Source organism: Anomalospiza imberbis, chromosome 22 (genome assembly GCF_031753505.1).
Source record: "Anomalospiza imberbis isolate Cuckoo-Finch-1a 21T00152 chromosome 22, ASM3175350v1, whole genome shotgun sequence".
In the NCBI taxonomy this organism is placed as follows: Eukaryota; Metazoa; Chordata; class Aves; order Passeriformes; family Viduidae; genus Anomalospiza; species Anomalospiza imberbis.
The window spans coordinates 9,367,596-9,383,955 of NC_089702.1; the positions used below are offsets into that span (position 1 = coordinate 9,367,596).

Sequence of the window (16,360 nt, forward strand, 5' to 3'; positions counted from 1 at the left end):
AAAATTCAACGTTCTGCACCCTGGAAATATTTGGGCTGGGTAATTTCTGATATGCACATTCAGCCACAAAAGGTTGCCCTGCAACTCGATTTGCACACTCTGCATGATATGCAGCGATTCATGGGAGACATTCAGTGGCTCTGTCCAGTTGTTGGTATTTCAAATGATGAACTTGATGAATTAAGACCATTGCTAAAAGGTACAGATCCCACTGCACCTATTCAATTGACTGACAGGCAGCGTGCAGTTGTGGCAAATATTGCTGATACTGTGGCCCAGAGAGCTGTTGATCGTAGAAATCCTGACTTACCTATAGACATTACTATTCTGTCTCATCCAAAACACGTTATGGGTGCTCTCACTCAGCAGTTAAAAAACAAAGGAGGAAAACAGGAGGATACAAAGGTAGAATGGGTGTTTGGACCTTTACAGCCTTGCAATTCTATTCAACCACACGTGGAGGCACTCGCACTCTTGATTCAGAAAGGCCGGAAACGGGTGGTACAGATTACAGGGGAAGAGCCACAAAGAATTTTTGTTCCGATAAAACAGGCTGATTTAGACTGGTTTTTACAACATTCTCCTGAATTACAAGCTAACATTTTAGACTCTAATGCTGAAATTCAATTGTCACCGCTGTCTTCACCTATTCTGCGCTGGGTCTCCTCACAAAATTGGTTGTTACAGCCAAAATAGTGTGAAACACCTGGGCCTGGGAAACAGCACTGTGCCTAGGCCAGAGAACAGTACACTGTGCATGAACAGATAGCAAAAGGCAGAATATTCTTGAGATATGAGTTGTACAAAAACAGGATGTAAAACAAGATGTACCTAGCAAACTAAAATATATCAAGCCAGAAGATGAAAAACTTAGCTGCAGCTGAAACTGCAGGTAGAAGAACATGTAACAATGAACCTTTATGAATTAACTAATGAAAGCTTGTTGCTGACATTGCTTGTGAAAGCAACAATAATAGAGACTATATATTATAAAATATTAATATTATAATATTAATATTATTAATATTAATATTATCATATATACCATATATTATGAAATATAAACTGACAGGATCTTTGAATAAATCGGAGATTGCTTATCATTCATATTGATTGTGTGCTTGTCTTCCCTCGCTGCCCATGGCAGCTTATAAACCCCAAAGCCAAATATGCCCCCATTCTGATGGACCCCCACTCTCCAGGCGCCCACTTTCCCGACAGGGCCCGCCCTGAGCATTGGCCCCGCCCCCTCCCGCAGGGCCCCGCCCCCAGCCCCGATGCCGCATGGACCACGTCCCTACAGACCACGCCCCCAGCACGTGCCACGTCCTTGTGTAGGCCACACCCCCAAATCAGGCCACGCCCCCTGCACCGCAGTGGGGCGGTGCCTCTGTCCCAGTTTGTACTGGGCACTACAGCCCAGTACAGCCCAGTGCAGCCCAGTACTGCCCCACTGCCCCGTACTGTCCACTAGCACCCTGTGGAGTCCAGTATAACTCAGTACAACCCAGCACAGCCCAGTATAGACCAATATAGTCCAGTATAGCCCAGTATAAGACAGTATAACACAGTACAGCCCAGTATTTTCCCTGAAAGAACCAAAACCAGGTGGTTCAGTCTGAGGAAGGGAAAGAGGAACAAAGAGCAGCACGTGGCAGCAGGGGGACGGCGCGGAAGGGGGCGAAGAGGCTTGGGTGTCCCAGGGACCCCCCAGACTTCGGGAGTCTAACCAGGGGGGGTGACCCAGCTGTGTTGACTCGTACCCCTGCCAGCCCCTCGGGGACCCCTAAATCCGTGTAGGCAGGTGCTTCCCCCACCCACGTCACAGGGAGGTGGGTGGGGCAGTGGTGACAAAAAGCGATACCCCAAACTTCCTGTTTCTAACCCCAAAATCATCCAAAGCAGAGGCAGTGGCACGGTGGTAACTTGACGGGGAGCAGGGGGGTCCCCGAAATCCCTGGGAACTGGGGGGGCAAGGGGTCCTTGGGGTGTGTGGAGGTTCTTCAGCCATAGGGGGTCCCTGGGGTGTGTCTGCCTGGGCTGTGGATGGGGGGCGTGGTCTTTGGGCCCTGAAGGGAATCCCTGGAGTGTGTGTGTGAGTCCCTGTGGTGTGGATGAGGAGTCCTTGGACACAGAGTGGGGATCCTGGTGTTCTGGTGGGGTCTCAGGGGTTTGGATGAGGGGTCCCTGGGCCCTGAGTGGGGTCTTCGGGATGGTGGTGGGGTCCCTGGGTCACAAGGGGGATCCCTAGGGTGGTGGGGATCCCTGAGCCCCAAATGTGGTCCCTAGGCCTCGAGGGCGGTCTCTGCGGTACCAAGGTCACGCCTCATCCTACTCTCTCCCCCACTGCATCCAGGATCTCCGCAGGGTGAGTCAGGATGTGCACCCTGCTGCTGGTGACACTGGTGACACTGGTGATGGTGCCTGCAGGGGTCTCTCCCTATGGCTTCCGCAACTGCATCCAGGCGCCATGGGACCCTGGGCTGTTCCGCTGTATCCAGCGCTTCCTGAGCACCGTGGGGGCTGCAGTGGGTGACCTCCCCCCCACTGCCACATCCCTCAACCTCTCTGTCAATATTTTGCGCCAGGTGCCCCCCGGTGCCTTTGCCCACCTGCCGCAGCTCTACACTCTTGATCTGACCCACAACCAGCTGGAATTCCTGGCCCCAGGGGCTTTCTGGGGGCTGTCAGCTCTGGCCCACCTAGACCTGGCCCACAACAACATGTCAGTGCTGGCCACAGGTGTGTTCTCTGGGCTGGGCAACCTGAGCACACTGCGGCTGGACCACAATCCACTACAGAAGGTGGCCCCCAGGGCTTTCCAGCCGCTGGCTGCACTCAGCACCCTCTGGCTGCGGGATGGCCGGCTCAGTGCACTGGAGCCCGTGGCCATGGCTGTGGGGAATCTGACGCACCTAGACCTGCTCGACCTGTGTGTCAACATGCTGTCAACACTGGGCCCAGGGCTGCCACCCACACTGAGGGTCCTGCACCTCTGCAACAACTCCCTGGGAGCTCTTTCAGGGGCCACCCCTGGGGTGATGCCCCCAGGGTTGCGTGTGCTCGACCTGTCCTACAACAACATCTCAGACCCTGCACCGCTTGCTCGCCTGTGCCTGAACAACCTGACACACCTGCACCTTGCTGGGAACCCGTTGGACGTGGTGCAGCTGCTGCACGTGGCTGGAATCTCCCCGCGCCAGGTGGACATGTCAGGGCTACAGGTGGGCACAAGCGGCCTGGAATACCTGTGCCAGCAGCTGAGAGGACAGCAGCTGCAGAGGCTGCAGCTGCAGCGCATGGGGCTCACATCAATGCCTGATGGGGCTCTGGCCAAGTGTCCGGTGCTGAGTGCCCTGGATTTATCTGGCAACCGGCTGCGGCAACTGGGCTGTGTAGGGCGGCTGCTGAACCAGGAACAGCATGCAGCACTGCATGAGCTGGTGGCTGAGCACAACTTGCTGCAGCGGCTGCCATCGTGCAATGGGACCCCGGTTCTGCAGCAGTTGCACAATGTGTCCCTGCGCTTCAACCGCATCCTAGTGGCTGGTGCGGGTGCTTTTGACAATGCACCAGCACTGCGGCAGCTGCGGCTGGATGTGAATGAGCTGGCACGTCTGGACCGCGCAGCACTGCGTGGACTCCACAACCTGCGGCACCTACGCCTTGACAACAACCTGCTCACTGACCTCCTGCCCGGCTCCTTTGCTGACCTGCACCAGCTGGAAGACCTCAACCTGCGCAACAACCGTGTGGCCGTGCTCTTCCCTGGTGCCTTCAAGGGGCTTGACCACCTGCAGACCCTTGACCTGGGCAGGAACAACCTGCGGCACTTGGCAGCCAAGGCATTCCAGGGTCTCCCGCGGCTTTGCCGGCTTTACCTGGACCGCAATCGGCTGCTGGAGGTGAGAGTGGCTGCATTCCAGCCGGTGCAGGTGACACTGGGTGTTTTGGACCTGCGTGCCAATGCACTGCGCTACCTGAGCCGACACCTGCGGCAGCTGCCACCTTTCCGCTACCTGCATAACCTCTATGACCTGAAGCTGCAGGCACAGCAGCCATATGGGATGCGTGTAGTCCCACAACACTTCTTCCAGGGCCTCAGTGCCTTGCGCTCGCTCTACCTGTCACAGAACTCGCTCTCGGCCATCCCCGCTGATGCCTTCGATGACCTGGCAGAGCTGCAGTACCTGACGCTGGCTGACAGCAATGGCGGGATGGGCCACCTGCCTGCTGGCATCTTCAAGAACCTGAGCCAACTGCGCAGTCTGAACCTGGAGAGTGCAGGACTGCGCAGCCTTGGCCCTGAGGTCTTCGGCAACCTGACACGACTGAAGGAGCTGCGCCTGGCCAAGAACGAGCTGCGTACATTGGATGTGACTCTGGCCACCCGCCTCCCCGCCCTGCGCTATCTGGACCTGCGCAAGTGCCCACTGAGTTGCAGCTGTGCCAATGCCTGGCTGCCTGCCTGGCTGGTGCATGGGCCCGTGCAGGTGGTCTACCTGTATAACTACACTTGTGGTGAGACGGGTGGGGCCTCTGCATACCTGCACTGCTTTGACACGCGCGTGTGCTACCTGGACATGGGGCGGTACCTGTTTGCAGGGACAGCACCAGCTGTGCTGCTGCTGCTAGTGCTGCCGCTGCTGCACCACCATGGGTACTGGCGGTTGCGCTACCAGCTGTTCCTGCTGCGTGCATGGGCACGTGGGCGCTGGCGGCAGGAGAAGCGGCGCTACACCTATGACACCTTTGTGTCCTACAACTCTGGGGATGAGCAGTGGGTGCTGGAGGAGTTGGTGCCTGAGCTGGAGCGCAGAGCCCTGCGGCTCTGCCTGCACCACCGTGACTTTCGCCCCGGCCGTGCCATAGTGGACAACATCGTGGACGCTGTGTACAATAGTCGGCACACAGTGTGTGTGGTGAGCCGCGGGTACCTGCGCAGTGAGTGGTGCTCACTGGAGATCCAGATGGCAAGCTATCGCCTCTTTGATGAACTGCGCGATGTCCTTGTCCTCATCTTCCTCGAGGACATCCCTGAGGCCGAGCTCTCGGCCTTCCACCGCATGCGCCGTGTGCTGCTGCGGCGCACACACCTGCGATGGCCCTCCGAGCTCCCTGCACGGCCTCTCTTCTGGGCAAAGCTCAGGTGTGCCCTAAGTGGGGGGGAGGAGGAGGAGGAGGAGGACAGGGAGAGGGGGGGCAGGGAGGAAGAGTGCCCTGGCACATCAGGGACCCCTGGGGAAGTTGTCCCTCAGGAAAGCAACTTTCTGCCCCAGAATTACTGTTTTTTATCTGGGGAAGGTGTCCTGTGGAGTGGGGGTGATGGCAGCAAGGAGGAAGAGGAGAATGAGGAGAGGAAGACAGGGGGCAGGGAGGTAGGCTGCCCTGACAGGACTGGGACCACTGTGGAGGGTCCCCCTCAGAAAAGCAGTTTTCTGCCCCCAAATCACTGGCTTTTCTCTTGGGAATATACTCTGCACAGTGGGGTTGAAGGTAACAAGAAGGAGGAGGAGGAGGAGGAAGAGGAGGAGAAGGTGGGGGATGAGGAAAAAAGTTGCCAGGAGAGAGAGAAGCTGCTCTAGAGCGACCTCACCCTGGTGCAATGGGGATCCCCAGGGACATTCCCAATCAAAAAAATGTGGTTTTGTCCCAAAATCCCTGGTTATCCTCTGAGAAATGTGCAGTTGGAACGATCGTAATCAGGAAAAGAGGGGGCAAGATGGACCTCAGTGTTCAGATGCAGCAAATGCTTCATCACTCAGTTCCTTTTCCCAGCACATGGGAGCTGCAGCTCTTGCACATCTGGGTCTTCCTGGGCACATGCTGCTGCAGCTCAATTGGCTGCTTCTGCCCATAGCAGCACCCCCAGGGCTGGGAAATTCTGTCAGCCTATGGGAGGCACCCACCAATCCATTCCAGCACACACCATCCTGACTCCCAGCTCAGAGCTTCCCAGCTCTGACCTTCCCCAGTCAGGTCCCTGCCTCGCTCCCGCCTGATCCTCACCAGCAGTACCTGGCTTGGCTGGCAACCAGAGCATGCTGCAGGTGTCCGGACCGGCCGGTGCTGCGGGCTCATGGCTGTGATCACGGGATTGTGCAGCCCAGGGAAGTCCTTCTGCAAGTGCATCAGCTGCTGTTCCAGAGCAGCTCTGCCTGCTCTGTTCCGAGAGACCAAAGCTCCGCTCACCTCTTGGCCCTGGGGTGCTCAGGGATGTCCCTCCTGAGCCCGCCCTCAGACAGCCAGAGCCCAGCAGTGCCAGGCTGGGGAACAGCCTTCCCATACCTCTGGACAGCAGGCACATGACTGTCAAGGGCCAGCAGTGAGCGATTGATGCTAGTCTTTCCCACAGCCCCTCTCCCCACTCCTTGGTGACTCAGGCTCACTGCAAGCCCACTGGGTCAGTCAGGCTCACCTTGGCCACACACAGATTCCCAGGAAAGCCAACAGTGGGGTTGGTCCTGCTGCTTCACCTGGATCTGTGAGGACAAAGATGGCTGAAGCTATGGCTCCACATGCCCCTGGGGAAGTTGGTTGGAGCAAGTGGCACCAGTGGGACCAGGACTCCATGTTTCCCATGAAATGGGTCAGTGGATTACACTGGAAGATGGAGCAGGAGTAGGAGAGGAACCTGGCATGATGTGAGGATGAGCCATACACCTGGAGATGACACAAGGAGCAAAGCCAGGGAAAGCATCTGGCAGGGGGGTGTGGAAAACGCTCTCCCTTGGAGAGGTATCCCTTGAATGGGCTATGATAAGATCTTCTCAAACTCTCCTGGACTGAGAAATCCTCCTTGGTCATGGTGAGTTCCCAGCATGCTATGGAATCCCATGTAGATTTGTTGAGACCAATTGGTTTTTCCCCATAAACACCCCAGCTTCTGCCCTGTTCAAGAGGGAGCTGTCGTCCCTTGCCTCCTTTGCAGCATGCTGGAATAAAGGCTACCTCTGTGGAACTGCTATACTGTGCTCCTGTGTCTTTGTCCCTATGTTGGCCAGTGTATACCTCGCAAGGCAGCGCTGAAATCACTGCTTAGAGCTGAGCTGCCTGCCCCTTGCTGAGGCTACCTGGCAGCTGAAGGACTACCTGAGACCCCTAGAAAGTTGTCTCTTGCAGGACCTCTCTATGGGAAGGTTGTGGTGTCCGGGTCAAGCCATGAGACCCTGACTGGCCACCCAATAGGAAGGGACAGAGTTATGGAAAAGAATCAGCAACTCCCGTGTTTAGTGGTGGAGTATGGTACAGCTGGTTGGGTTTCCACGGCCCTGGAAAGCAAAAGGGCAAGTGTGACAGCCCTGCAAATTCAGGGAAGTTCATGGCTAGAATTGAAATCCACTGGCAAGTTTGCACCAAGAAACTGGGGAGCACTTTGACAGAGTCCTGTGGTATGTAATTTCCAACTCAGTGCTGAGTGGGACAGCCCTGGGATGTTATCTCAGCAGCTTCCTATCTTCATCTCCAGCACTGATTGGAGCAATACCTCAGCCAGCAGCACTCACCTGGAGGATGGCATGGGAGTGGGAGGGAGCATTGGCCTTGGTGTGGTGCTGCGCTGGTTTCTATTGCCCTTGGCCAACATCTCTAGGATCTGCTCTGGTGATGTGGAGAGAACGGGCACAAAGATCAGCACCCCTGATGCAGCACCCAGACACCCCAACATAAGCAGCTCCAGGCACTTGGACTGAGGCATCCTGCAGTTCTGCAGGCTCTGTGACAACTTGGGGTCACATCTGCTGCCAGCCAGGAGCTGTGCAGATGGCACCCTGGGATCTTCACACCTCTTGTGTCCCCAGGACAGAAGAGAGAAGAGTGGAGGGGCAGAGGAGGGAAGGGGAGCTTCCTGCAGCAGTCCCTGTGCCAAGGGTCACTCCCAGGCTAGGCTGGGATGAGGCAAAGCTTATCACCCTCCTTGCTCCCTTTTAGGGCATTTTTTTCTCCCTGTTTCAGCCTCTTCAATGCGGCAGAGACTAAAGAGTTGCCAAGCCAGGACCGCTATGATGCAGAGGTCACCCTTGAATTTTCCCCTGTACAAGCTGATAGCCCCGTTCCCATATCTCTCCCTATGAGGTGTTCCTGCTTCCAGACCTTCTCATTCCTCTTGTTTGCATCCATCTTCCCACACCGCTCTGAACCCTCTCCACCAGCATGGCCATCCTAGTTTCAGCCAGGAGAGAGTCACTAAAATAGAGGGGTTTTGTTTGTTTGTTTGTTTGTTTGTTTTGCTGTAGCTGAGGGGTGTTGCTGTGGGCATTTCTAGGAGGTTATTCATTACCACCTTATTTGCCAGGGGTAAGGGAAAAGGACTCTCTCCCTCGCTTCTGAGAGGAAGGGGTTCCTTCTTTGAGGAGAAACAGTTGGTATTGTCACAGACTTTCTGTGTAGATTCTTTGTCTTATTATGGTCTATTATGGTCTACTAATGACCTGATGTCATTAATATTGTTTCTGTCACTTTCTTATTTCATTGCTGTTTCCAGTAAATTGTTCTTGTGTTAAACTTTGTTCTTGTTTTTCTTGTGTTAAATCTTTGCCGTTTGTGCTTCCAGCTGGAGGGGCCAGGAAAGCAAGAGACAGTGTGGTTTCAGTATAAGCATTAAAGTATGGAATACTGTTCTTAAAACATGACAGCCTTAATTGCTGCCCAATGTGAGGCACAAAGGGTTGAGATAACAACAGACCTGTCTAGAGCTGGTTGAAAACAAATGTGATCTAAGCCTTTGTTGTATTATGAGCAGAGCCACTGGTCACAATGTTGCTTGGTCTGTTCATGTGGGTGTGGTACCTAACCCTGTATGCATTCCCATATGTTCTTTTTCAGAGCAGGGAGAGGGATTAGGATTGCTTTGTTGCTGTATTGTGGGATATCAGTTTATGATATGGTAACATCAGGGGCCATTTGGGATGTGTATTCAGTGCTGCTCTCCTGCCCTTGCCTAGAGTGCTACCTCTGGAAGTCCATTAATAAGAATACCCAGCCTGTGGGGGTAACAGGGGAGGATGATTTTCCACAGCCTTTCACCCCCTTTTCCTCCTTCAGGCCTGGTACAACAACTTTTGAGAATTTTGAATTCCCTTTGGGTGTTAAGGAAAGTATGTTCTTGTTGCTGTGTCTGCCAGGTCTCCTCACTGTGGTCCACACCATGTTTAAAATTACAAAAGAAATTTTCATAAAGGCCATTCAGATATCTTCCCTGAGGAGGGTAGTCAGGAGTGGTATGAAATGTGGGAGCACAAGGGCCAGTGTCTGGAGGATTTCTCTGCTCCAGTGGTTTGGAATTTCACCCCTGGTAACTACAGGACCCTAGTAACGTGATAAAATATATGAAAGAAAAATGCTGTAGTGACTTCAGAGAGGCACAAAGTTATGCAATGTGCTGGGCCCTGGCTACTATTTACCAGCCACTGTTCATCACTAAAAAGCACCCTCAGGGGGAGGAGGAGGAAGGCAGAGCAACAGGCACTCTGGGCACTCCAATTGCAGCTGAACCACTGGCATAACATGTGCTGGAAGCAGGTGCCCCTATACAGAAGAAATCCAAGACCAAATCAGTTTGCTCAGTGAGGGATGAAGAGGAAGCAGAATCCTTACAAAAGGAGGAAGATCCAGATGAGGTCCAGGGCACACAATCCATGTGGCAGAAGTTTGTATGAAGCACACCATCGTTGTATATCATCATTGGCAGTGATGTTGATGAAAGAAGGAAAGCAAACAGTGCTTCAGGTGACTACCCGGTGTTGGAATCGGAAAGATAGAAATCTTCACAGACTCAAGAGGGTTTGATTTACAGCCTTAGAAGAAGTTTAGATTGATGTGAAAGCAAGGTACACAGACATTGAATAGAAAAATCATAAACTTATGCTTCTATAGTTATAAGCAAGAATATGCTTTAAGTAAGTAAGAAACTGTATTAGATAAGATGATGAAGGGTTTTATAGCACAGCAATGTAGTAATGTGATTGTATAGAATAAGCTAAAAGTTTAGATGCTATAATCGAGACATATGTGTGTACATCTAATAAGACCTTCTTGGACAAAAGTATTCAGATTGCAGTAGAAAGAAGTAAAGATGACAGGTCAGAAAAGCAAAACATGCTCTGTGGCGACTGTCCCTTGGATTAGAAAGTTATGTACTGTCTTGCAACAAAGAACTTGTGACCATCTCAGACTTTGGTCAACTGCTAGCTGTCTCACAGCCTTTGAGACTGATGTTATCTAAGCAATAAATCATTCTTAGTGTGATCATGGTCCTGTCCCTTTGATTAATGCAATGATGGCTAGAACCCCACTTTGGCAATATGAAGATCATCTTTTCTTCTCCCTACTGACCTATGCATTGGTTGTGGAAACACTGCAGACAGATTTAAAAGACTTGAGCAAACTAGAGAGGAAATGTCCCATACCCTGCCAGTATGGACCAGAGTCTCTGCTATTGGGAGCAGGCAAAATCCTGCTCAGGAGAAGGGAGACACACAATGAAGTAACCTGTGGTTTTAACTGTGTGACCATGGAGAGGACATGAGGAAGTGGGATTGCAAACTCATCTCTGCCCCAGCAGCACAGGTGAGTTGAGGGGAAGAACACCACCACAGAAAACTCATCAAGGATAAATCTTCTCCAGTTTCCACTGGGCAAGTCCTGAGACAGAACAGAAGGCCTGATGTTACTTCTGACCCTCTTGAAAGGACCTCCAGGTCATATTTACAAGAAGTGAGCAATGAGTACTATGATCAGAGCTAGAGGGGCCCTGGCTCCATCCAGGTGGAGGAAAGGGACCATTTGATCTATTGGAGAATGTGGATCCGATGGCTGGTACAGCGGAACCACAGGAGTACAGTGCTTTATTTGACACCAGCACCTGATGTACCCAGATGCCATCAATATCTGTAGGGGTAGAATTAATCTCTATTTCTAGTATGTCAGGGGAATCCTAACAGTTGACTGTATTGGAAGCTGAAGTGATCCTGACTGGGAATGAAGGGCAAAAACATTGTGACTGGCCTAGTGGCCCCATGTATCCTTTGCAGAAGTTACCTCAGGAAAGGATATTGTAGGGATACATCAGAAAACAGAAGGCAGCCCTGTGAAGTCCTATGTGATAAGTTGCAGAAGTTACGGAGGGACAAGGTGGATCAAGTCCGGTTGCAGAGTTGAAAGCTGTCCAACTGACTTTGGCTATTGCTGGATATCGCTGAATGAGGTAAATGGCCACTGACTTATGCATAACAGTAAATGCTCTGTGTAGGTGGCTGGACAATGGAAAAAGACCAATTGGCAGTGCAAAGGGAAACCCATCTAGGTCATTGAATTGTGACAAGACATGGCTGTGGCAACAGCTCTCTGGCCACAGAGAGAAACAGACAACTTTCCCAGGCCTTTCTGGGAAAAGTCTATGAGAAGATAAGAGAAAAGGATGAGAAACAATTCTTATCTTAACTTTTTGTACCTCTTGTGGTGAACATGGGCTTGTGTGTGCAGTGTTCAGACTGCTAGAGGACAGTGGCTGCCACTCGCCTACCTGTCGGCTTCATGTTAGCATTCGTATGGAAGGAGTTCCTGGACAACATTCCTGTGCTTCTACCTAGTCCACCTGCAGCCCTCTGCTGAAAATCTTGTGCTTCCCTTTAGGCTGAAAGATGCAGAGAACTCGATGGCAGCTGCAGAAGACAAAGGTATTAGAGAGAGCACCAGTGAGTTTGATGTGGTTTATGTGGCGCAAGAGGAAAGGTGCACTCATGTCTGGCTTTTACTCCTACAGCCCATTGCTACGGAAGCAGCTGCTGAAAGATGTCAGGAGACTTGTGAGAGTGAAAAATGGTATGGCACATCTAGCTGGGAATGGGAGTGCCAAGCAGAGTGTTGTCTGTTTTTCCAAAGCTGTTTGGGGAAAGAATGCTTTGTGTACCACAGAAACCTGCCACCATGAATGTTTAAGAAAGTGCATATGTTCATGTTTAGAGATGAGCTCCCACGGCTGCATGTTACATTTTCAAGAAGCAAGAGCATACGCAGCTGCCTGTGCTTGTGATTGGGCAGCTGCTGGATTTTTGCAATTGCCTTCACTGCACACAGAAGCCCGGTGCTCTGCTGCTTCATTCTTTGCCTTCTGTGATCTGCACACGACTGAAGCTGAGCCAGGCTATTCAGCTTTGCTGCTTTTCAGCATCTGTGCTACACATGTGCACTGTGACATCTCTTGGGATCTTTTGGCTTTTCTCAAACATCAATAAAATTACAAGTTGCCTCCAGTACTTCTGACACGGCTGCATGTAATGCTCCCCACAACACCTCCCTGTATCTCAGGAGCTTCTGTGGACAGGGCGACAGATGGGGGAATTCTGCCAACAGGGTTTTCTTCTCTCTGATTTTGTCTTGCTGACCATTTTGCTGTCTTCTGAGGAGCTTGTGCATGAGGGCAGAGGGGAAGTTGATGCTGATCTGGCCGGGAAAGTCAGTGCTACTCCTTTCACCATGGTAGGAAGAAATTTGTATGCACTGGGGATGGGAAGGTCTTTAGTATTTTACTAGGGGCACTGGAGAGTTTTCTTGGGAAAATTCTATGGTCAAGGGGAGCAGAGGAGGCAATTGCCTTTTTGGTAGATCCCTGTAATTCCCTGCTTGGCAGAGGTAGGATCATGTTTCCCTCAGCAGGTGCAGGATTCTGTCAGTGCTGAAATAATAACTCAGAAAGCAGCTGCCCCTGTGGGATGGAGGACAACCACTCCCTCCCTAATTTACTGTGTCCATCATAGGACCACAATAGTCAGACCTTAATTACTGTCTGGTGAGGTCTTCTCCTTGTTTCCAGTAGATTCATTCCTGTCTTATGCACTTCCACTTGCCACATCTCATTTTCCTTCTTAATTTTGAAATCTTCCCACACTGCTGGAACAAGGTTTTCCATCTGGAAAGGCTGCCAGGGCTGTGTGTCTATGGGAGCATCTGGAGTAAGAGGCTGAATGGTAGCCCAGGACCCCCTGTCCCAGCGACCTTCACCTCCAAGGAGAGGGGGACGTTGCTCCCAGCAGCCCTGGACAGGGGTAGCTGGGACCCCTTGGCTTGGAGAGCTGAAAGTGGGGCCAGGATGGAGGCAACAGGTGAGTTCACAGGTGGGCACTGTTCTTTTGGCTTTGCTTTCAGTACTAAAACATCAGGTTACCTCGGGAAGGAGAGTGAAACACAACATAACAAGTGCTCTGTGCTGATCATCCCAGTGGACTGCTGCAGAACAAGGCACCAATGGCAGAACTTCCACACAGTTTTCCTTCAGCTGCTGGTGGCATAACCAGGGAACATCACAGAAAGGCTGAGCTGCTGTCCCCACTGGGTTTGTACCAGATCAGCAATCTCAATTGAGTTTCTAATGCAATAAATCACATCTCCTTCAAAGCACCCCCCTCCTACCCTTTTTGTGCAGTTTTGCTTCCCAGAGGTGCATCTTGCATTGTTCCCCTGTGCTGGGAAATGAGAGTATCCAGCTCAAAGATTCATTAGCACAAACACCTTCTACCATGAAAAATGCGCCATTGAGTGGGACAGGGCTCTGTGCCCTAGGGAGAGCCCTGCCAGGCAGTCAGGCATGTGGTTTTACAAAAATTGGAGCTACAGTTTGAAGCAGTTTAGATTTTTACCACTCAACTGTGATGTTCCCTTTACAGCATTTATCCTTTGGAACTGGATAGAAATGGACTCTCCCCCTGGTCTGCAGCCATTCTTTTGTGTTGGCAGCAGCTCTAATTATGCAGCAATTCACCTTAATAAAACCAATTCTTGTGTAAATGCACATGCAGACAATGCACTTGAACAAATGGCCTGACAAATATTGTCACTTTCAAGGCATAAACCTACATCAAATCTTTAATTGGAAAGTCAGATTGTAAATTGCTGCAGATTTTTAGCCCTTTTTTCTTCAAATGATTGAACAGGAGTAGTGGCCAAATACCCTGAATGCTCCCAAAAACTTGGTTGAATTCATTTTTTTAGCTGCTGAGGCCAAAAGATGTTCTTTGTTTAGGAAAAGGGAATGATGGAGCATTCTTAACTGTAACATTTGTCAGGCTGCTCTAGCAGGTATCAGAATGGCGGACCCAGGTAGAGGCACCAAGTTCCCCTTCTGGAGGCTGGGTGACTGGTGTAAATTGCTAGATTATTTGGCAATTCCCGCTGCCATCTGCCTTGCTTTTTGTCCAGAAAATGCTCCCTAAAGCTGGCACTGTCCATCGTGTTATGCCATGGGCTGCAGCTTGCACCCTGTAAGCAGTAATGCAGCCAACAGATGGTGCTGGCACACATGGCTGCTCCAGGTTTCTTCCCAAAATGCCACACAAGCTTTCTGCAACTGGGGATCAAATTTTTATTATTCCTATTTTTAGAGAGCTGCTGCAAACAGCAACCTTTTAACCTTAATTTCTCTGAACTGAATAATTCTCTCGGACTGCTGGTGAGTGGGCAGAATTCTTGCCAGAGGGATTTCATATCTCCACTTTGGCCCTTCTACAGAGTTTGACATAGAGGAAATAAGTTGGACTATGAAAAATTCCAGGCTCTGCATCACTAATTTGTCCTCCAGTGAAAAAAAAAAAAAAACCCTGAAGATCTTGAGACAGTGCAGCAAGGCAAGAAAAAAAAAAAAACTAGCACTGAATTCAGAATTTCCTGCTGTTTGTAAAATGTGTTTAGTTGGGGGGTGCAGGGAGACAACATTTCACATCCTTTAATATGTATTGACTTTCTGGTGGTTCAGCTTTGTGCTGCTGAATGCTTCCCTTTCTGTAGATAATCAAACAGGCTCTAGGCATAGAGCTTTGTGGGAAAATATTCTGCCTTGTGAATCCAGCAAATAAAAGCAGAGCTAATTAAGCATTGAAATCATGCCCACATCAATTAGTTACTAACATGTTCCCTTGGCACTGGCTGTGATGGGCAGGGGGATCTGCAGGATCCCTGTGCCCAGGGATTTACGGGAGCCCCATGCCCATGCAAGAGAGATGGCACAAATAGGGTGGTGGGATGACACTGGCATGGTGGTTGGGAGCTGAGGGTGGGATGCAGGGTGGCAGATGCTGAAGCAGCTCAAGGCAGGGATCGGGACAAAAATTACCCAGACACTGCATGGCTCCATTTACAAAGGGATGTGACTCCATCCATCACTTCCTAAGTATATGGAAACACTTCTCTGGAATAGAATGGTTTGGGATTTGGCCCAGGATAAATCCAGTAAAAGGATGTAGCTCTGGATTAAAACACACTCCCAGGAGAAGGGACAGGAGCTGCCCCACTTGCTCCTTGCAGTCCAGGTTCAGCCCTGCAGGCCCCTGCGATGTTCAGCAGATATGTGAGGACTTTAGGGTGTTTGATGAGACTTTGGGGGCATGTTGAACATTTCACAGCAGGCATGGAAGCAAGCTGACTGCACAGTTGAAGAAAACAACCAGGGCTAGGCCTGTCTGGGGGCAGAACACAGGATAAGTGGCCTAGTGTAACGAAGAGAGAAAGAGGAATGAAAAACCTTTTGCAAATGAGGTAACAAAAAATGTATTTTGGCAGCTGGACATGTCTGTGAAATCCCAGGCAAAATATAGATGGGCTAAAAATTGCTGCCATCCTCAGGGACAGTACTAATCCAAGGTGTGCATGCAGAACTTAGATTTTTTTTCCCCAGGAGCACTTTCTTTTTTCTTCCAAGCCACCCATCAGCCTGCACTGGGTGGCATCCCTGGCATGTGCAGGAGGGCCCAGAGGAGGTCCTGTGAGCTGCCCTGGCTCTCCATCTCCCTGACATTCCCAGAAACCCTGCACAGACACAGCAAGACCTTGAAAAGCATCCAAAGGCATCCACCTCGCTTTTCATTAAGGAAAACAGAATGAGCATCTGGATGGATCCCAAGTGGGGCACAAGGGTGGAGCAGAAGGAAGAGCAGGCTCTGGGCTACAGGGCCAGATGAAGGTGCTTCTGGAGAGCAAAGGTTGGGTGGGAAGCCACAGAGAGCAGGCTACAAAATGTTGAACTATTCCAGATGTTTTTATTTTTCAATTAAATAGAAAATAAAAATTGTCCTCACCTCTTGCAAGATCTGGGACCATGAGGTTAAAGAACACATTTTATCAGTGCCACCTGTTTGAAAGCAGGAGCCTGCAGGCATCGTCTGAGAGCAGGGCTCACTTTTTTGAATGCACTAAGCTGACCTTTGCTGCACCAGGCCCAGGAATCGCCTGCTAACCAAGACTTGGGTCCAGGTTGTCTTCTGCACCCAATGCCATGCCCTCTTCTGCCTGGAAAGCACCTTCTTTGGCTCTGGCAGCAACTCATCCAACTTGGAGATGGGCCAATGGGCAGCCACAAACAGGAGTTGCCTCA

The 16,360-nt window shown here is 51.0% G+C and overlaps 1 protein-coding gene and 1 pseudogene across 1 annotated transcript; both read left to right on the forward strand.

The window, feature by feature from the left end:
* Positions 1-16,360, forward strand: part of LOC137486474 (zinc finger protein 271-like) — a 146,418-nt pseudogene that overhangs the window by 85,692 nt on the left and 44,366 nt on the right.
* On the forward strand, positions 2,381-5,703 carry LOC137486473 (toll-like receptor 13). Its single transcript, XM_068211786.1, has one exon. The coding sequence runs from the start codon at positions 2,418-2,420 to the stop codon at positions 5,583-5,585; it is 3,168 nt and encodes a 1,055-aa protein (XP_068067887.1). The 5' UTR covers positions 2,381-2,417; the 3' UTR covers positions 5,586-5,703.

Excerpts from the sequence above, each read along its gene's own strand:
- LOC137486473 (XM_068211786.1), top strand. The coding sequence starts at position 2,418 with ATGGTGCCTGCAGGGGTCTCTCCCTATGGCTTCCGCAACTGCATCCAG.